Source organism: Mya arenaria, chromosome 12 (genome assembly GCF_026914265.1).
Source record: "Mya arenaria isolate MELC-2E11 chromosome 12, ASM2691426v1".
NCBI lineage: Eukaryota > Metazoa > Mollusca > Bivalvia > Myida > Myidae > Mya > Mya arenaria.
Window position 1 is genome coordinate 66,816,236 of NC_069133.1, and position 19,712 is coordinate 66,835,947.

Below are 19,712 nucleotides of genomic sequence, written 5' to 3' on the forward strand. Positions count from 1 at the left end.
CGTGCAAGAACTTGAAGTTGGAAACATTAGCCGTTGCACAAAGGTAAAACCTTGAATTACTTTAGATGCGTGGATTTATTCCACTGAAACCATTATGGTGAACTAGACTTGCAAAGATAAAGTTGTAAGCAGGAGAATGAACCTTAATTAAAGTATGTTGTATTATTCCATTGTATACAATCTATCTTGCAATCTTCATGGTGCGAATCACATTAAAGAAATGCAGGCATTGTCACGTGTAAAGCGACTTTAAGGCTCTTGTAGCAGCGGAAGTCGGGGCGGAGGCGGGCGAATGGTAAGCATGACCTGAGGAATTAAGTATCTTTGACAGATCTCGAGAAGGCGGTGGCGGCATTGGAGGTGGTGGTAGTAGCGGCGATATTACCGTGTTAGTTATATTACCGTTCAGCTTTACTCTCAACATACACAGATTATACTCATTTTATACTCTCCATGTCAATTTCACCTCGCAAAAAAAAGTGTTTATACTTTTATTATTTTGCAATTTCCAATGCTCTTTATTAATATTTGTCGGAAAATAAACCACAGTCTCAAGCGTATCTTTTCGTAGTTAACACAGCCTTAAGCGGATCTTTGTTTTTTTCCTTGTTCTGATGTATCGGTATATAAAGACAGCCTGAGATTGAGCCGCACCGATCAGATCTTATATAAAGACATGTGGACCCATAGCAGGGGAGTATGTGCGTGGCTTGTGGCTGTAACTGTTGTCTGTCTCGGAAAGGGGGCCAATGGCTCGGCAAGTTTTAAACATCTCTCACGTGAGAAAAGGGCATTGCTGGAAACTATTGCAGTTAAACAGGGGTAAGACCTTTTTGGAAGTGACGTGAAACAGGATTCTAGTACAACATCTCGAACATCTCTCACGCGAGAAAAGGGCATTGCTGGAAACTATTAAAATTGCAGCTAAACATGGATAAGACCGTGATTTTAACAACTTGAAATAGGATTCTACTGAAAACATTATTGTAAACTAGATTTATAAAAATATAATTGTATACAGAAGGACGTATAGTACCATATAGTAAGTGTTTGTTACATGTTTCCATTATATACAATCTATCTTGCAGTCATCATACTGCGAGTCACATAAAAGACATGCGAACCTTGTCTCGTGTAAAGCGGCACCATAGCATCGATCACGTGGATGGCTTTGATCGCCATAGAATTATGTTAAGTATGTGTTTGACGTTAGCCATCAGCTTCACTCCTAGCATACAAATTAATATTATGCTTATTTAACACTGTGCATGTCAATTTCACCACGCAATCAAGTGTTTATACATTATTTATTATGTGTGTATAATGTCAACGTTTAACGCGCGTGACCAAATGTCGGAGTCTATATTGAAGTGCATTAACTAAAAGCTTGAACTATTTTCTCTCCAGATACTGTCGTTGTGACTGCACCCAGACTTCCTCCTAGACCGCCATTGGAGTTTGGTTTACCTTCCCGTTGGGAAGACCCTTTTCCTTTCCCTTTTGGCGGCGGCGACTTTGTTGGAGGAGCCCGTATCCCTCCACCACCACCCGGCCCGGTCCCGCCTGAACCACGGGAGGACAAGTACGCCAAGAAGATGACATACCAGCAGTTTATATATCAGCTAGAGAAACTAGAGGCCCTTCTGCCGGATCTTCCGCCCGACCAGATGGCCCACAAGCTAAGGATGCTGGTCGGCCGCTACAACAGCTTTTTGTGGAAAATGATGTTGAATGTGAACACCCCGATTCCGTTTGCAGGGCGGGACGTGGAGGGATTTACAATGACGCCGGCGCAGAAGGGGACGTTTGACCAGCTCCGCGAAATGATGGACCACAGGTTCAAGGGCGGCGCCGAGCTCGGGGTCATCAAGGTCAATGGCGAGACCGTCGCACTAGGTACACAAAAAGAAGTGCTCAATTCTAATGTACTTATACCTGACCTTAAATTCAGTAATCTGGTGTTTCTGACGGGTGGTTTAGCCGAATACACGTGTATCATTACGCCGACAATATCATGTTTTGCTTAAAAGGTAATACAGGTATCGTGTTTGTGTAGTAGTTTTTAAAGCGTCTGCCGTCGTCGTGATAAACGATAGATATTGGCCTTAACTTAAAAATCGTTCAAGATATGTATCAAAGTATTATAATAGTACTTATATTATATAAAGTGCATGAAACACGTGCAGTACGCATAAGACACATGCACCTGTGCGTTTGATACGGGTGGAGATATGTCCCTTTTCCAACCGAATAACTATAACACCACTACAATAAACGAGCGTTGACATCCGTTTGTTTTGTATTTGCAGGGCATGTTATTACAGGGGCCACCGCTGGCTATGACAACCAGAAGTTTATGGGGATGGACAACTTGTTCGCTACGACACTTTCAGGGGATCTGGGTCAGTCGGGGCTGAGAAACAGCAGAGGTAATGTCTGCGTGTGGTGTTAATGCTTCTTCTATTATTATCTTAAGTGAAAGGGCACTGCCTGGTCATGGGAGGATTCAAGATTTGACGTAAGAGAGAGCGCAACATAGTTGTGCAGCTCAGGACGTGCGCCCTCAATCGGAAACCAGAGTCAGAGGGTCAAAACGTGGTATCGGGAGTGGGATCGGCATACAGCATGAGAATTGTGGCAACATTAAGAATTAAAGATTTATTCTATGCATATCATGTATATCATTATAACATTAAAACTTCCATGAAGCTCAATTTTGTGTGAGCGCCGTCTCAGCGGAACCGCTAGTTCTATTAAATATCAAGAGCAATTAACGATACAGTTCCGGTGAGATCTTCTGAAATGATAATTTTAATGCAACAACCCAACAAGTTTTAACTTGAATTTTAGACCCAACCTCCCCACTCATAGGCCCAGGAGGCACCTGGAAGAACGGGAAGTACGAGTTGTCAGGGAAAGGTGGCATGGCAACGCGCGCGGAAATCCTCGGTGATATCGATGGCTTCAACATCGGCAAGCGTATCATGGCGGATAGAACAAAACCTCTGAGTCAGCATATCCGTGAATATTACACGGGGGAGAGCAGTCGCCGCTTCGGTATATTCATGGGACACACCACCAAGGCCAACCTGAAGGCGGAAGTGTACAAGTTCGCTAATCTCTATGACTACAAGGAGGCTGGGCTGCTGGCGTCAGCACTGCGCAACTCCAGTCCTGAACTTGCCCTGCGGCGAGCAAATGAGATAGAAAGAGTCGCTACAGCCGCCGTCGATGCTTTTTGTACGGCCTTCTCATCTGAACTCGGAAGCTGGTGTAAATAGATACATTACGAAAACACTGTCATAACTTAAGATCAATTCTCTGAAATATATTGTAATAAACTAATAAAGTAAAAAAACACACGATAATTACTAAATATTTAAACCACAAGCCAATCCATTATAAAATACACATCATTGCCCTGTTGTTGTTGTTGTTGTTGTTGTTATTCAAGTACTTTGCAATTACTTGCATCTTATACACTATCAATTAGGGTTATTTAAAAATATACCGAGTACCGAAGTGCTTTGAATTAATTAAAAATGTTTGTTGAATAAATATGTTGCAACACAATGATGAGATCATTCTGACTTGGACCAGTTTTCCTCAAACTTATTTCTGTAGGTCTTTTTAATAACTGATATTTTAATGATCCAACTGGTATGCTTCTGAAGGATTACTTTAAAATTGAACATTCGCCATTGTTTCAGAACATGTACCTTGTACTTCATTTTTATAAGCCCACAGATGGCATTTATCAACATATTTCAGTGCCCATATATCAGTGTGTGTATACCACGTGATAAATTACGTCATATATGATACATCGGAAGGCAAAAATTTGCTTAAAATGAAGATTTAAATCAAAGATAACTTTTCCCAAGTGTCTCTTTCACATCAGTGGGTGTAAGGTCACACCTAAGTGTCTCTTTCACATCCGTGTGCGTACGGTCAGACCCAAGTGTCTCTTTCACATCAGTGGGTGTAAGGTCAGACCCAAGTGTCTCTTTCACATCCGTGGGTGTACGGTCTGACCCAAGTGTCTGTTTCACATCCGTGGGTGTTAGGTCAGGCCCCAGTGGATGTAAGGTCAGACCCAAGTGTCTCTTTCACACCAGAAGGTGTAAGGTCACACCTAAGTATCTCTTTCACATCCGTGTGTGTACGGTCAGACCCAAGTGTCTCTTTTACATCAGTGGGTGTAAGGTCAGACCCAAGTGTCTCTTTCACATCCGTGGGTGTACGGTCTGACCCAAGTGTCTGTTTCACATACGTGGGTGTTAGGTCAGGCCCCAGTGGATGTAAGGTCAGACCAAAGTGTCTCTTTCACACCAGTAGGTGTAAGGTCACACCTAAGTATCTCTTTCACATCCTACAGTGTGTTCGGTCAGACCCAAGTGTCTCTTTCACATCAGTGGGTGTAAGGTCAGACCCAAGTGTCTCTTCCACATCCGTGGGTGTACGGTCTGACCCAAGTGTCTGTTTCACATCCGTGGGTGCTAGGTCAGGCCCAGGTGTCTCTTTCACATCCCTTGGAGTACGGTCAGACCCAAGTGTCTGTTTCACATCCGTGGGTGTTAGGTGAGGCCCAAGTGTCTCTTTCACATCCGTGTGTGTACGGTCAGACCCAAGTGTCTCTTTCACCAGAATATGATACATAGGGAACGGGTCCTTCCAAATAAAATGATGTGTTCATTTATAGTTTTAAACAGTGCTTTTTGGTGTGTTCAACCAACATATTCCATATCCCCCCCCCCCCACATACACACACACACACACATAAAGCGTCCCATAATACAAAACTTTGATTAAAAAGGAACAGATTCCATGTTAACCTAAACTGTACCACATAAACATTTGAATGTAGATATATTTCGCTGCGATGTATTTAATAAATATATAACCATGTATGGTTTTTATAGTGTAACATAGAACAGAACAGAACATGTATTAACCAGAAAGTCATAAAACCATTTGGTCGAATACTGTACATGATTATAGTGTGACATAGCATCTGTCATACATCGGTGCCACAATACGTGCATGGTCCAGCCGTAAATACCTTATAAGCTTATATTATATCTAACATAAATGTGTCCCTTCTTTGTAAATATACAGTATAGCCATAATATTTTAAAATTATTTAAAATCATACCAACTTTATAGTGGTTTAATAGTTACCAGGCAACCTATCACGATGAGTGGTTTACCTTTATTAAGATGCGATTTCAAATCATAACAATAACGGTCAAATCAGTATTTGAAACAATTTACTAATTTTATAACAATTAATTTGTATAATTATGTCAACATTAATGATAGTTATAAACAAACAATATAATAACCATCAAGCATATCCTGACAACATAGAATTACTGCCATCTTACGTACACATGATGTATTTACTATAATTGCTTTACCTGCTTTAGTACGAGTCAATTTAAGTTATGTGTTTATGTGTTTGCAGTTCCCAACATGATGTTTTTTCGTGGAAAACACAGCCTCAAGCGGATCTGGGGTTTTCCGTTGTTTAAGTAACAGTATAATTATATTAAGACAACCTCAGATCGAACCGCACCTAAAGACATGTGGACGCCTAGCAGGGGAGTACGTGCTTGGCTTGTGTTAGTAACTGTTGTCTGTCTCGGGAAGGGGGCCAATGGTTGGGCAAGCTTCAAACATCTCTCACGCGAGAAAAGGGCATTGTTGGAAATTATTGCAGTTAAGCAGGGGTAAGACCTTTTTTTACTTAAGTTACGTTAATTGATTTTGACTTCGATCACCATTGTGAACTGTATCACAAATATATACTTGTATACAGGAGGACGTAACATATAGTTCGTGTATACTATATATTTTCATCTATTTATAATCTTTGATGCAGTCTTCATGTTGCAAGTCACATAAAAGACATGCGGGCAGTGTCTCGCTCAAAGCGGCAATCAGACTCTTGTAGCAGCGGAGGTCGGGGCGGAGGCGATAGTAGCGTGTTGTTAGGTATGTTTTCGACAGTAGACGTTCAGCTTTACTCCCAACATACAAATAATACTGTATAGTCATTTTACACTGTTCAAGTCAATTTCATGTCGATAATAAGTGTTTATATTTCAGTATAATGATGCTTGTTTGTTTTCATCGTTGTTTATATTTCAGTATAATGATGCTTGTTTGTTTTCATCGTTAAAAGATCAAATTGTGCACTTACTCAAAGCATGAAACATTTTCTCTCTAGATACTGTCGTTATAACGGCACCAAGGCGTCCTCCCAGTCCATTGTTGGATTTTGGTATCCCTTCCCGTTGGGAAGACCCTTTCCCTTTCCCTTTTGGCGGCGGTGGCTTTGTTGGAGGAGCCCCAGCCCAACCCCCAAAACCACCCACTCCGGCCTCGGCCCCGCCTGAGCCAAAAGAGGACAAAGACGCCAAGAAGATGACATACCATCAGTTTATATATCAGCTAGAGAAACTAGAGGCCCTTCTGCCGGATCTTCCGCCCGACCAGATGGCCCACAAGCTAAGGATGCTGGTCGGCCGCTACGACAGCTCTTTGTGGAAAATGATGTTGAATGTGAACAACCCGATTCCGTTGGCAGGGCGGGACGTGGAGGGATTCACGATGACGCCGGCGCAGAAGGGGACGTTTGACCAGCTCCGCGAAATGATGGACCACAGGTTCAAGGGCGGCGCCGAGCTCGGAGTCATCAAGGTCAATGGCGAGACCGTCGCACTAGGTGAATACACAAGAAGTACTAAATTTTAATGTACTTTTATCGTGACTTATAAACAGCAATCGGGCGTTTCTTACAACGGTTTTCGGCCGAATGGAAATGTATCAGGTATAGTTCGATGCCTTCGTACGCCGACCGTATTACGTATTCGTATGTCTTGCTTATTGCTTATGTAGCGTGTTTGTATAGAAGTTTTAAAGACGTCTGTTTCGTTGTCATCGTCGTGTAAAAAGTTAAATAATGGCCATAACTAAAAAATAGTTAAACATATATATGTTTTAAGTATTGTAAGACTTGTACATGAAACACGTGCAGTACACACAAGTCCCATGCATAACTATGGCTTTTACTACAGGTGGAGATATGTTTCTTTTCCTTTCGAAACACTATAACAGCACTACGACAAACGAGCGTTGATATCCGTGTGTATTTGTAGGGCATGTTATAACAGGGGCCACCGCTGGCTATGACAACCAGAAGTTTATGGGAATGGACAACTTGTTCGCTACGACACTTTCCGGGGATCTGGGTCAGTCGGGGCTGAGAAACAGCAGAGGTAAGAGTTGTTTTGTTGCATCGTCTTGTATTATTTAAAGTAAATGAACAACAATCAGGGGCGGTTTCACGATTGAACGTTAGAGGTCACAGGCATCTTAGAGGTGCAACTTGGGACGTGCGCTCTCAATCTGGGACTGAAAACAATATGGTGGGGTCGCATGAGAATTGTGGCAACTTTCAGATTTTTTTTTTAATTCTGCTGTGTTTAATGCATAGCGTATGTATCATATAAAGGTCAATTAAGTAGTGTGATTCAATATAAAAAGATATAATGATAAAATCATACATAGCGTTTCTGGTGAGATCTTCTGAAATGATAATTTTAATGAATTGAGACCAATAACTGCGAACTTGCATTTCAGACCCAACCTCTCCAGTCATAGGCCCCGCGGGCACCTGGAAGAACGGGAAGTACGAGTTGCCAGGGAAAGGCGGCATGGCAACGCGCGCAGAAATCCTCGGTGATATCGATGGCTTTAACATCGGCAAGCGTATCATGGCGGATAGCACAAAACCGCTGAGTCAGCATCTCCGTGAATATTACACGGGGGAGAGCCGTCGTCGCTTTGATATATTCACGGGACACACCACCAAGGCCAACCTGAAGGCGGAAGTGTACAAGTTCGCTAATCTCTATGACTACAAGGAGGCGGGGCTGCTGGCATCAGCATTGCGCAACTCCAGTCCTGAACTTGCCGTGCGGCGAGCAAATGAGATAGATAGCGTCGCTATAGCCGCCGTCAATGCTTTTTGTACGGCCTTCTCGTCTAAACTGGGAAGCTGGTGTAAATAGAGGTCTCTCCTCTGAAATATACTGTAGTCAAGTAAAATAAATAAAAAGACATTCAGTAAATATACTTTTTATTTCATTTTTGCCATTGTTGAACAAGCAGGAGTGTTGTTATACAGTGATCTTTTGTAGGTGTTCAGAATGTAGGTGTTCAGAATGTAGGTGTTCAGAATGTAGGTGTTTTTGTAACGCCTACCCATCGAAACTGGGAAGTTGGTGTAAATTAATAATGTAATAAACACAGTCATAAACTAAAACCTATTCTCTGAAATATATTGTTGTAAAGTAAAAAAATGCAGCCATCATCTTTATACCATCATCAATGAAACTTGCCGTGCGGCGAGCAAATAAGCTAGAAAGCGTAGCTACATCAGCCGTCAACTCTTTTTGTACCGCCTTCTCGTCTAAACTGGGAAGCTGGTGTAAATAGATTACTGATGAAAACGTCTTCATAGAAATATAAGTACCTTTCATGGCCGCTTTTGTAAGATTGATTCATCCCAGCCCGAGCACAGGGTGTTTTGCAAAAGACCCTGTGCGAGGGTTGTGATGAACCTATCTTACACGTGCGGCCGTGGTAGATGCTTTTTCTCCCGTCTTAGTTAAATAACAGATTGTAAAAACGTATTTTATTTTATTTTTGACATACGGGTACATTTTTACCTTTGCCTGTGGGCAAGATAAGGATTTCCAGCCTGGCCAAATATTTAGATCTTCTTATCTGGGGTGGCAGAAAATGGTGTCTCCTCTGCAGAAGAGTTAACAAGAGTATAAACTTTAGAGGAATTTAATAAATATACATTATTTTCGTATATTTGTTGCCATTGTTGAACGAGCAGAATTGTAGGTGACCTTTATATGTGTTCATAAAATGTGAAAAATATAACGACTTAAAAGCACACGTCATCACCTTATCACCATCATCTTTATCATCATCATCATCATCATCATCATCATCATCATCATCATCATCATCATCATCATCACTTTATCATCACCATCATCATTATCATCATTATCATCACCACAACCGTCATCTCTAATCATCATCCAATAAAACAATTGTTTTTAAATATCGTCATTTTAACAAATATATATATATTCTAAAGCATACATTACAATGACTAATTAAATGTTTAAACCACAAGCATATCCATTTTAACATACACATCACTGCTGTTTTGTTGTTATTCAAGTACTTTGCAATTACTTATATCTTGTACACCATTAATCAGGGTTTATTAAAATATACCGAGTACCAAAGTGCTTTGAATTAATTAAAAATGTTTGTTGAATAAATGTGTTGCACCACAATGACGAAATCATTCTAACTTGGACTAAATTTCCTCAAACTCATTTACTGTCGAGTTTTCTTTTATTGATCTATTAATGATCCAACTGTTATGCTTCTGTGGGATTATTGTTAAAGTGATCATTCAAAAACATTGTTTCAGTAGGTGTACCTTGTACTACATTTGTGTATACTTAACACCACAGTTGCCATTAATCAACATATTTCAGTATCCATCATATGGCATAATTATATATTTACAACATAGGTATGGTTTGCAATTTATTTATTTAGTTCATTAACATGAATACCAACAACCTCCAAAAGAAGAGTTCCGAATGCACAAATGAATTGCATTAGTCCAGATAAGTTTAAAAACATAGTATGTAGAAAGAAAATAGAAACATTAGAAAGAATAAACAAAACTCCTGAACTATCATTACAAAGAACCATTTCGCAGACTTAGTTCAAGACTGTTGTAATGGCTTCCATATCTATATTGAGTTACAGTCATCTTGCACTGAGCCCACGAAATGTTATGGCATATAAATAATTGCATAATAAACAGGTTTGATCTTTTTAAGAACTTGATTCAATATCTATACATTTGTATGACAAAAGTACATTTTAATAAGTTGAGGAAAGTCCCAACTTGAACAATTAGCATGAGTGCAACAGGTACATGTGTACCACCCAGTACTGTACCAAATATCTCCCCTCTGAATTATGGATACATGATGTACTTTACACTATCTAGAGTGTAGGTTTAGAAACTGACCACAAGAAAACACATATAAATTTACACCTTGTCTTTCCAAATCTAATGACCATGAAGAGAACTAGAACTTGTTTTGAGTTTTTCAGTTGCACATACATGTTCTACACATCCAAGAACGTGCATCAGATGCCAGGCTGTTGAGTGTCTCATCTCTTGTATAAAACTTTCCCTCACTCTTATCGGCAATTCTCCTCATAACTCCATCTTCCTCCGGTAGTGAAGCAACAATGGTCCATCCTGAAAAAAAAGGGACAACTAGAAGAGTGAACCAAGAGTGCCCTATATCGCTCACCTGAGTAAAACATAATGGGGATCTAGAGATTTCTATAATTAAAGGGCAATAACTCTCAGGTGACTACAGCCATTTGGCTAACTAGATTGTTTTACAAGAAATTTAAAGACATTTTGTCAGAGGTTTCCTATTTAACTTTTCACAAATTCTTATTATTAGTTCTTAAACATAGAACATATCTGTTCTGCATTGATTAACATACAGTTGAAGTACTTGTAAAATACTTCAGTAAAGGTTGTGAGACAGGTTATTGTCATAGTGATCATGTGTACCAAGTTCCATGTCAAAATTTGAGCCATGCAAATAAAGTGGGAAGTGAATGTTACACACTGTATTTCTCCAGCGAGTTGCAATGATGAACTTCAACATGTGGTCCTTTCCCAGAAGTTCCTCGTTACACAGAATGTCTACCTGAAATGTTTATAGTAAAATATTAAAATTCTGTTTTTATTTAGAACACAGGCATAACAGTTTCCATAGAAAATACATGTACATGTTTACATGTTTTTACAGAAAGCTTTATGATCAACTGTTTTAACAAGTTTAATTGGCACATTTATCACCTCTTAGAACACATACCATGCACACTGCAGAAACGTTACATTGACTAGGTACATTATGTGTAACTTAAGTATTTTAACTGTTAATAAAACTAATAGGAGGAAAATCACTTAAACAAAGAAAGCCATTTAGTTAAACTGAATCAACTAGTATTATTTTGTATTTATAATTATGATGAAAGATTAAAAGCGATATCGATGTAACATGCACACAGCCTCCAAGGTTGTTCCAGAGAACCAGCAGGTTTTCTTGCTCAGAAATGCCGCAGTTATACTCACATCCTTGTATCTGTCGATGGTGTCGAACACCTTGAGGGCCACAAACTTCTTCAGGTGTGTGACGGTTGCCAGGGACGAGAGACGCAGGATCCTACGCTTCAGGCTTTTTAGAGTGTTGATCTCCTTACATTCCAAACAGATGTTCACCTGGGGGGAGAGAGATAATATGCATAATTTAAAGGCTACAAACATGTTCAAATACAACAAGCCCACAATATCAATGACAAAACCTAAACTTTTTTCTGCGGTAAAAAAACCCCACAACAACAGACAATACAAACTAGAAATGTGAAAAAAGTAAGCTAAAGACAAATGCATATCTGATTATAGTATTGCTAATCAAGATATAAAGATTGTAAAAAAGTAAGACTTGTTGCATACCCAGACAAGAGCAACACAGAGTGAATGCCAATGTTGTTCTTTTTTTCTTTTAGTCGAAAGGTGCAAAACTCGACAATTATTGAAGTCACTCTAATAAACATGTGACTTTTTCTGTGGTTTAAGGCGGTAACATGACTGTGTATATTTTAAACTATTTTTGAGTTAAGAGCTATTGCCCTATGATGACAATGAGAGTACTGACACAAAGGCTATGACATCTGACAATACCTTTATTTTTTTTTCGTAAAACAGACTTGCTAAAAACAGCCTGACCTGTTCGTCCAGGCGATGGAAGTCCTTGTTGTCCACCTGTTTGGGCGGAGATTTCTCCATGTTCTTCTTGTCCTCCTCATATGCTGAAATAACAAAGTGTTATTCTAAAAAATGTTGCATTTTGCGATATTTATATAAATCTGGCTACAGTCTTTTATCAGCGTTGGGGGATCAGGTGCTAGCCTAGGATTTCAGCAGGGAATAAGGCCTTTACTTCTGCCGCGAGATTAAATCTTTCAAATTTCCAGATTGAAATGAAATAACGTCAAAATTGACAAAAACTACATGTACATAATTATAATTTCAATCTTATCAGACAGAAATAAAGATTTTCCCCTGGTACATAAGTTATGCCATAACATTGAGAAAACCTGCCATTAAAGTAAATTTTAAATATTTTGCAGTGGTTTTTAAGTTGTGGAGTTTTTTGTTTGTAGAAATACCATACCCTTTATGCTAACTTATATGACATGAATGTTTAAGAATTGGCTTTCTTCAGTGAATGCAAATTGCAAGTCAGGGCCCAAGTTTTGATGTCTTAATGCATGACATACCATCGCCATTCGGCATCTGTATTCCTCTCTTCTTGTAGAACTCTATCTGCCTTTTCCTTTCATCTGAAATTGATATTGAATGTGTTTACAGTGGCAAAGATTCTCCTTAAAAGTAACATCATCTTAAACCATGCTTCTTCACAAGCTAAGAAAAAATGAAGACTGACAGACCTACATTGAAGATAAATAACTAGAGCTATCATAGTATGTGATTATTTCCCCCACCACACCACCTTATTGGAAAAAAAGACTATGCCTGATGTCCCAGGACGGATGGGACAAGGTGATTCTTATATAGCCCCCAACACCACCAAGTCACGTTAGTGGTGGCGATGGAACATAAGTTTCTCAGTTTACAGGTCAGGTAACCTCTAACTTTTAAATGTTACAAAATATATAGAACTCTTAAGCACCAAGGTTTAAGTGGACATTTTTGTACACAAACTGAAAGCAGCAGTATATTAAAAACATTTCGAAATCAGTGAAAAACTAACAAGATAAGCATTATAACACTTACTCTCTTGTAGATTGGGCACCAGCTTATAGACAATGTCCTGCATTGTTCTGTCATGGCTGAAATACAAAATGTCACATGCATTTTATTACATCTTTACACAGTTGATACGTTGTATAACACAGGACTGACCAGTGGATAAATGCACAATGTACACATTAGACCTGTAGACCATTTTTAGTGAAATAATATGTTCAACAAATGTGGGGCAACAATTTACAACAAATGACAACTTTAACCATTGAAGAATACAGTCATTACTCCTACATGTATTACTAAGCTTTTTTTCAAGACAGTGGAAAACAACTGAAGATGTTCCTTTGAAAATTAAAGTATCAGCAGACCAGTGTTACATGAGAATGCTGCCCATTTAATCTTAGTAGCTAAAACTCAGTCTTCAACAATCACTTTCCATTCATTTATTCATTTGACAGTCACTTTTCATTAATTTAAATCAATTGAATGTCCTGAGGTGCACAGATGACTGACACTGTTGACCCCCTTTCTCCAGTAAAAGATTATGTTCATACATTTTATTGCTCTATAAAATTTGAATGACTTGCCCACATACCTGATGTAGTTGAGAGGGTGTGATTGATGTATCAGGTCCCCACACCGTGGACACGTGTTGTTCTCTAGTAAAAACTTAACTAGGCAACTACGACAGACTGAAAATACCTCGTCCTTCAGTTTCAATTCAAGAACATATAACTCTACTGTTCATATATCCTCAGGGAATAATACACACCTGTTCATTTCAGAAAAAATCAAACAAAAAGTAAATATGGTGGTTAAATTATTCTCTGTTTCCTTTCATTATCTGCTGATTAACCTCAACAAACAATTAATATCATTTCAAAATAATTACCTTTGAATAAAAATATATATTGGCATGCCCATTTACTACAAAATAAAACAATGACTTTAAATCTATCTTGTTAAACATTTCAAATCAAGCTTGAAGGTATACAATCTTACATGTGTGTAGACACTCTGTGATGGTTGTGGCCTCCACAAGATATCCCTTACACAGGCCACACGTGATCTCCGGGTTCACCTTCTTCAGTTTAGCACGTTTTTCCATCATCTTAAACTACACATGCTATTCACCAGCCACTCTGAAACGACACAATGATGTCCTCATGAGTAGGGGTAAAATAATGTCATTGTAGGCAATAGTTAGTTGACAAAGAGTTCACCAAAGATAGTTTGGTGTTTACAAATACTTTTCAGATTAGCCTAAAGCAGCAAATCAGGAAAATCTAAGGCTGACAATATGTGTATAATAAATATATTCTGCTGACTTATTACAATTCATTCATCATCTTGGCCCTGTCCGCAACTGAACCCTGTTTGCAAAATCATCATCAACAACATTCAAAACCTCAGACATTGCATGATATCACAATAGGAAAATATGTATGGGTACTTGGAGAGGCCGTGTTTTCAATTGACTGGTGCATAATAAATTATGTGATGTAAAGTTTTGGGAATAATTGAATTCAGAAATCAGGGATTTTCATCACATTCAGAGATCTATCAGTATAAAATATTATCTGTCATGTCATGATTGATTGCAATAGATGTTTACACTCTGACCCCAAGGAGTGATATTTTAGCCATTTTAATAATTTCCTTGTTTGCAGGAGACTGAAAAACTTGTTCTTTAAACTAAAAATTTCCCAAAATGTCTAGGGTCTTTTCCCCAAAATGGGCAGAAAAAGCCCTGGTACTGTAGGCATACGTCTTTCTAGTATAGTTCCTACAATGCAACAAATGATAAAGATAAGTTATATTTGTTACATCACTTTAGATTGTTTTTATTTCAGTTACAAAATGTACCTCTCCTCATCACCAATTGTAGGTAGTCATATGTCACACATCAAGAACGTCTTTGCAAATATGTCCAACAACATTTTTTACTTTCTTGCATTTCTCCACTAGAAATGTAACTTTGAAAGATTCTTTGATTTATAAATCAAATGCAAAGTCTCAAACATGACAATCCTTTTGTTTTAATATGTTAACTCCAGTACCTTTGTTTAATTTAACTATATCACAATCCTCAAAACACCAATCCATTCTACAAAATCATAGAATGAGGCAGCTATCTTATATTGCCATCCCGCAAGCTCAAAAAGAATGAGCCTTATAAGAGGTTTAATTCTCAAAATTTTATTGTGCAGATGTCAGTTCACTTCACTGCACCCCATTTTAGTAGACTGTAGATGCGTGTTATAAGTATGATCCTATTTTTTTAATAAATTACTATGTTGTGTAAAGAAAATATTTGGAAATAGATAGGGAAAATGACAAAATGATAATCAGTTTGTAACTACAGTATCAGTCAGTGAGCTTGTAATGAAGATTTCTGACCTTTATAACAAAAGCAAATAAAAATGGTTGTGTCATACCTGTAAAACAATATATTTTGTCGTTGATATTTTTTTGTTTCGTGCAAATATGTTGATAGGAAAACTAAAACTTTAGTTTAAAAGTTTTGTTTCGGGACAAGTTCCTTTGGCTGCCATTTTATTATATTTTAGTCGAAACGTCTTTTACAAATCGGGGATAAAGGAAACCAAAATTTTACTTTAGCGTGATTTGAGGAAATGATTCGGTGCAAACTAGCTGAACAAATGCAAGGGTGTAAATGTTTTTTACCTTCCTGCCTGCTAGGACTTTATTAACAGATTGTCCCCTCTTTCTTCTTCTCAAAATTTGGTGGTGTACTAATATAAATTTTTAGCTTAGCCCTCCATTTTGATGCCCATTTTGGCCATTTTCTCACTTTTTCAATTGATGTTACGCACATGCGTACGTGCGTAACGCTGGCTACACCCCTGACCATAGCGGTGGTGACTCTAGAGAATGACTCACATATAATAACAACACCATTTGTATGGCAACCGTGAGAGCATCACGTCATACAGATATATACAACGTAAACAATTTTTCATACAGTACATATAAAATTAAGTAAAGTTATGGAATATGGTCGGAGAGTGTTCATCTATGGGAATATCATAATGTGCATTATAACAAGATGAAAAATAGCTAATGAGCTCTGTAATCGGAATACGGGTGGTTGTTATAATGCTTATTACAATGGTTATAAAACAAAACAAAAAAACATAAACAAATCATATCTTAATAGGTTGCTCAGTCTATTTTTGCCTATAAGAACTTGAAATAACATAAATTAACTGGACAGTCCTTTTCACTACCAACACCCTGGGACCAATAATTAGAACCCCCTACTCCCAGGTACCACATACGGGCCTATAGTCCGTGTTACTACTTACAAGTTCTATAAATTTAAACATATTGGGTCTTATACTTGAGATCAATAAACATTGATCGGAGGTCTTTTAAAAAAAAAAAAACATCTTAAAATGAAAGTTCATCCTCAGTTTTCGTTGCAGATCGTATACTAAAGAATCTTCCATCTCTTGGCAGTTTATTTTCGCGGCCATAACCTACCAGTTTCATTACATTACCCGTGCGCTGATACACGTAGTATATTAGGCAGTTTATTTTGCCCGTACCTTACAGTTTCAGTACGTTACCCGTGCGCTGATATGCGGTATACGTTATATTGTAAGGTAGTTTCTTTTGAATGCTATAATAACATGCTCAGATATTCAGCCATAAAAATGTACTTTGTAAATGCAAGTATATAATATCATCAAGTTTCACAATGTTTGCAATACCAGCAGGCAACTTTTGAAGTAAATAATCAAATGTTGTTTAAAAACTGAAGCGAATAGTTTGACATTATAATTTTCCGAATAAACCAAGACGTTTAAAACTCCATTCTTCTCTCAAGTAGACATTTAACAGAACAGAACATTTTTTAGATATAAGAATTTACAGCTTACGATCATCAAAACAATCATCATAGCATGCACAGCCGCACAGATAAATTAACATGATTACAAACAAATTATATCAAAAGAGCAAATACATCCAGTTTAAGTTAGTCTGTAATGTTAGACGTGTTGAGGCCGTCCTCGCATAAATACAAGGATTTACTTTACAAAGAAGTTAGTACTTTAAATATTCTTTAGACTGTAGCAGTTGTACTTTCAACCAATACTTGATAATTAGCACGTATCTGCGCTGATCGAATTTCCGAGTTATAGCAACGTGTAGTGCTTCAAAATTAGGATTGTCGTTATTAAAATGTGTATCTTTGCCAAAACATCTATTTTATAATCTGTGTAGAGCGTATGTCATTGAACAAACCGGCAATGTGCTCCAGATTCTAGGTTGATATTGTACAAAATACAACTTCAGTTTTTTTTAGATTTAAAATGGTTCCAGAATTGTTCGTTTTTTTACTGTATCGCTTTATCATCACATCATCTTGTTGTTGTTGTTGTTATCATTCTTCTTCTTCTTCTTCTTCTTCTTCAATTTCCTCTTCTTCTTCTTCAATTTCTTCTTCTTCTTCAATTTCTTCTTCTTCTTCTTCTTCTTCTTCTTCTTCTTCTTCTTCTTCTTCTTCTTCTATTTTCTCTCCTTCTATTTCTTCTTCTTCTTCTTCTTTGAGGTTATTCTCGATGTTGTATGTATTGTTCAGTCACTGGTGACCTCGCTTGAACCTTGCATTGTATCATGGCGTGGTCAAGTAAAACGGGGTTTATTAATCCGCATTAAACTGATTAAATGGGTGAAATAATCCTAAGTGATTTCTTTTAATGACTATATTATTCAACATTTTAACTATAATGTTGGCCAATATAGAATAGAGTGCGAAATACTCACAGAAAGAATATCAATCAATGTGTTTAATAGATGACTACAACTGTTCAGTGGGCATAATATTTTTGTTCGTAGTTTGATAACATCCTAGGATAAAAACACCATTTGCATGGAAACAAAGTTCTATTTCGGTGGATATAAAAACTGATCATGTCAAGGAAGGAAATGTCTAGTTTCAATAAAAGCAGACCGTCTGGTGAAAATATAGCGTCATTACCCTCGATAGCAATAAATGGACCGGAGCCTTCGGGTAAAAGGATGTTTTTACAGAAAACAAAATCTAACTCATCACCTAAGCACGTGGTTCCAGCGCCGGGACGTGAGTATGACTTCCGACGGACACCGGAACCAGGCCGCGGCCCATCTCGGAAACAAAAGAACACCCTCGTGCGGCCATGTGTACCGCCTGACACGCTACATCTGGAGTCGCTGTGCATAGACGACTCTACGACCACATTTAGAGTAAAGAGAGAGAGACTCGACGTGTCCAACTGTCCGACACCGATGCAGCCGGAGACGGACTTGATAATAATGGACCGTGAACCGCAGTTGACAGCCAGGTCCGCCTGGGATAACAACAATGACGGACATCTTACCAGTATGATATACAACGATCATTGAATCCACTACAGAAATATATTAATCAGTCTGAATTAATTCACATTCTCGAAAATACTGAAGCGATATATAAAACAAAATTAATCAAATAATTCGTCACCTTAGTGCAATAACTCAATAACTGCATAAAGAAATAGAAGCAGATATTGCGTTCTTGCACTAAGGTGACGGATTGTTTCTTTAAAGGGCCTGTCACACTCGCTGTGCATTGAGCGCATGGTATATACTTTTAATGACAACCTTTATTGAAGCTATATTTCCTTATCCCATTCTTTTCTGTGTTTTTGCAGAGAAGACGGCTAAAGCGGGTGTATGCGAGCTTGAAGACATCGAAGATGATAAAGCTAGTGACATATACACGACGGAGGGTATTGGTGCAAACATCGTCAGTAAACCGTTCAAACAGCGCGCAGGGCGAACAGTCAAACTGGGTCAGTCACAAAATAACTATGATGTCATAAAGTCTGATGTTGACGGAGAATTGGGTTATATGGCCGGGCAGGCGCCTGACATGCCGCTAAACTTGACAGAGGATGTGTTACAGTATTATTACCAGCAACCTGTGAACAAAGACAGGCGTATCGCAAGGTGGCTTGTGGACATTAAAGGAAAGTCTCAGAATCAGCTCCCTGCACACTTGCCAGATATAAGTGCTTCTAACAGGAACGTGACTTTAACACTGGACGAAGTTTGATTGAGAGAATTTCGCACAAGTGCTCTGTTTCTCTGAATAATTCAAATGCACATTTGTCATGGTATATTTTAGAACGGCAATTGTTGCCATCATTTTTACGCATGTTAAGTTTAAGTATATGGTACAGAACGTACACTACTCTACATTAAGATAACTAAAATAATAGGTGAGGTTTAGTGGCACTAATCCACACTAGAAAACCTCAATGTTATACACATTGGACAGCGTTTATTTGTTTTCTTTAAGGTTTATACAACTGTTGGTCAAAATCTGCTAAAACGTAAACATGTATGAAAATGTCCAATACATCCTGTATTGTATTCTGATATTCAAGAAAGACATTACTATGCATGAATAAAACCTAAAATACTGTATTCGGTCATGCATGTGCACGGTAATAATGCCAATGCCGTAAATGTCGTAAAGGTTTGCGGATGTTCATGTGGCGGAGGCCACGAAATAATCTATTTCAAACAATTTTAGGATTTAGTTCCCGGAAATTTTTATTTTTATAATCTACATAACTATTATACTAGTACTACTATTATATTAGTAAAGCCACTAATAGCTACGGAGAGCTAAGAACTACTAAGATTTACTATATTAGACAAAATAGCTACTGAGAACTTTCAAGAA

At 38.1% G+C, this 19,712-nt stretch overlaps 3 protein-coding genes and 1 long non-coding RNA gene across 5 annotated transcripts; 3 read left to right on the plus strand and 1 right to left on the minus strand.

Annotated features, from left to right (window-relative positions):
• Positions 1 to 575: 575 nt before the first annotated feature.
• On the plus strand, positions 576 to 3,362 carry LOC128210370 (uncharacterized). Its single transcript, XM_052914685.1, has 5 exons — positions 576 to 822; positions 1,089 to 1,195; positions 1,408 to 1,896; positions 2,310 to 2,429; positions 2,851 to 3,362. Exons 1-5 carry the CDS (start codon positions 677 to 679, stop codon positions 3,279 to 3,281), a joined length of 1,293 nt encoding a protein of 430 aa, XP_052770645.1. The 5' UTR covers positions 576 to 676; the 3' UTR covers positions 3,282 to 3,362.
• Positions 3,363 to 5,440: 2,078 nt separating this feature from the next.
• Positions 5,441 to 8,268, plus strand: LOC128210371 (uncharacterized). The gene is made up of 5 exons (XM_052914686.1): positions 5,441 to 5,732; positions 5,885 to 5,997; positions 6,233 to 6,730; positions 7,164 to 7,283; positions 7,648 to 8,268. Exons 1-5 carry the CDS (start codon positions 5,587 to 5,589, stop codon positions 8,076 to 8,078), a joined length of 1,308 nt encoding a protein of 435 aa, XP_052770646.1. The 5' UTR covers positions 5,441 to 5,586; the 3' UTR covers positions 8,079 to 8,268.
• Positions 8,269 to 9,049: 781 nt separating this feature from the next.
• LOC128211831 (polycomb group RING finger protein 3-like) lies at positions 9,050 to 15,549 on the minus strand. Of its 2 annotated transcripts, XM_052916913.1 has the most exons (9): positions 15,412 to 15,549; positions 13,976 to 14,115; positions 13,569 to 13,665; positions 13,001 to 13,056; positions 12,484 to 12,546; positions 11,930 to 12,012; positions 11,276 to 11,422; positions 10,767 to 10,847; positions 9,617 to 10,381 (listed from the first exon to the last, which is right to left on the minus strand). In XM_052916913.1, the coding sequence occupies exons 2-9, from the start codon at positions 14,082 to 14,084 to the stop codon at positions 10,337 to 10,339; spliced, it is 681 nt and encodes a 226-aa protein (XP_052772873.1). In that variant the 5' UTR covers positions 14,085 to 14,115; positions 15,412 to 15,549; the 3' UTR covers positions 9,617 to 10,336. The 2 variants fall into 2 exon arrangements, with proteins under 2 accessions (XP_052772874.1, XP_052772873.1); XM_052916914.1 differs by lacking the exon at positions 15,412 to 15,549 and having other exon boundaries at positions 9,050 to 10,381; positions 13,976 to 14,090.
• A 1,432-nt stretch (positions 15,550 to 16,981) lies between these two features.
• Positions 16,982 to 19,448, plus strand: LOC128211029 (uncharacterized). The gene is made up of 2 exons (XR_008257193.1): positions 16,982 to 17,043; positions 18,673 to 19,448. It is a non-coding gene; the product is annotated as an uncharacterized LOC128211029 (long non-coding RNA).
• Positions 19,449 to 19,712: the final 264 nt, after the last annotated feature.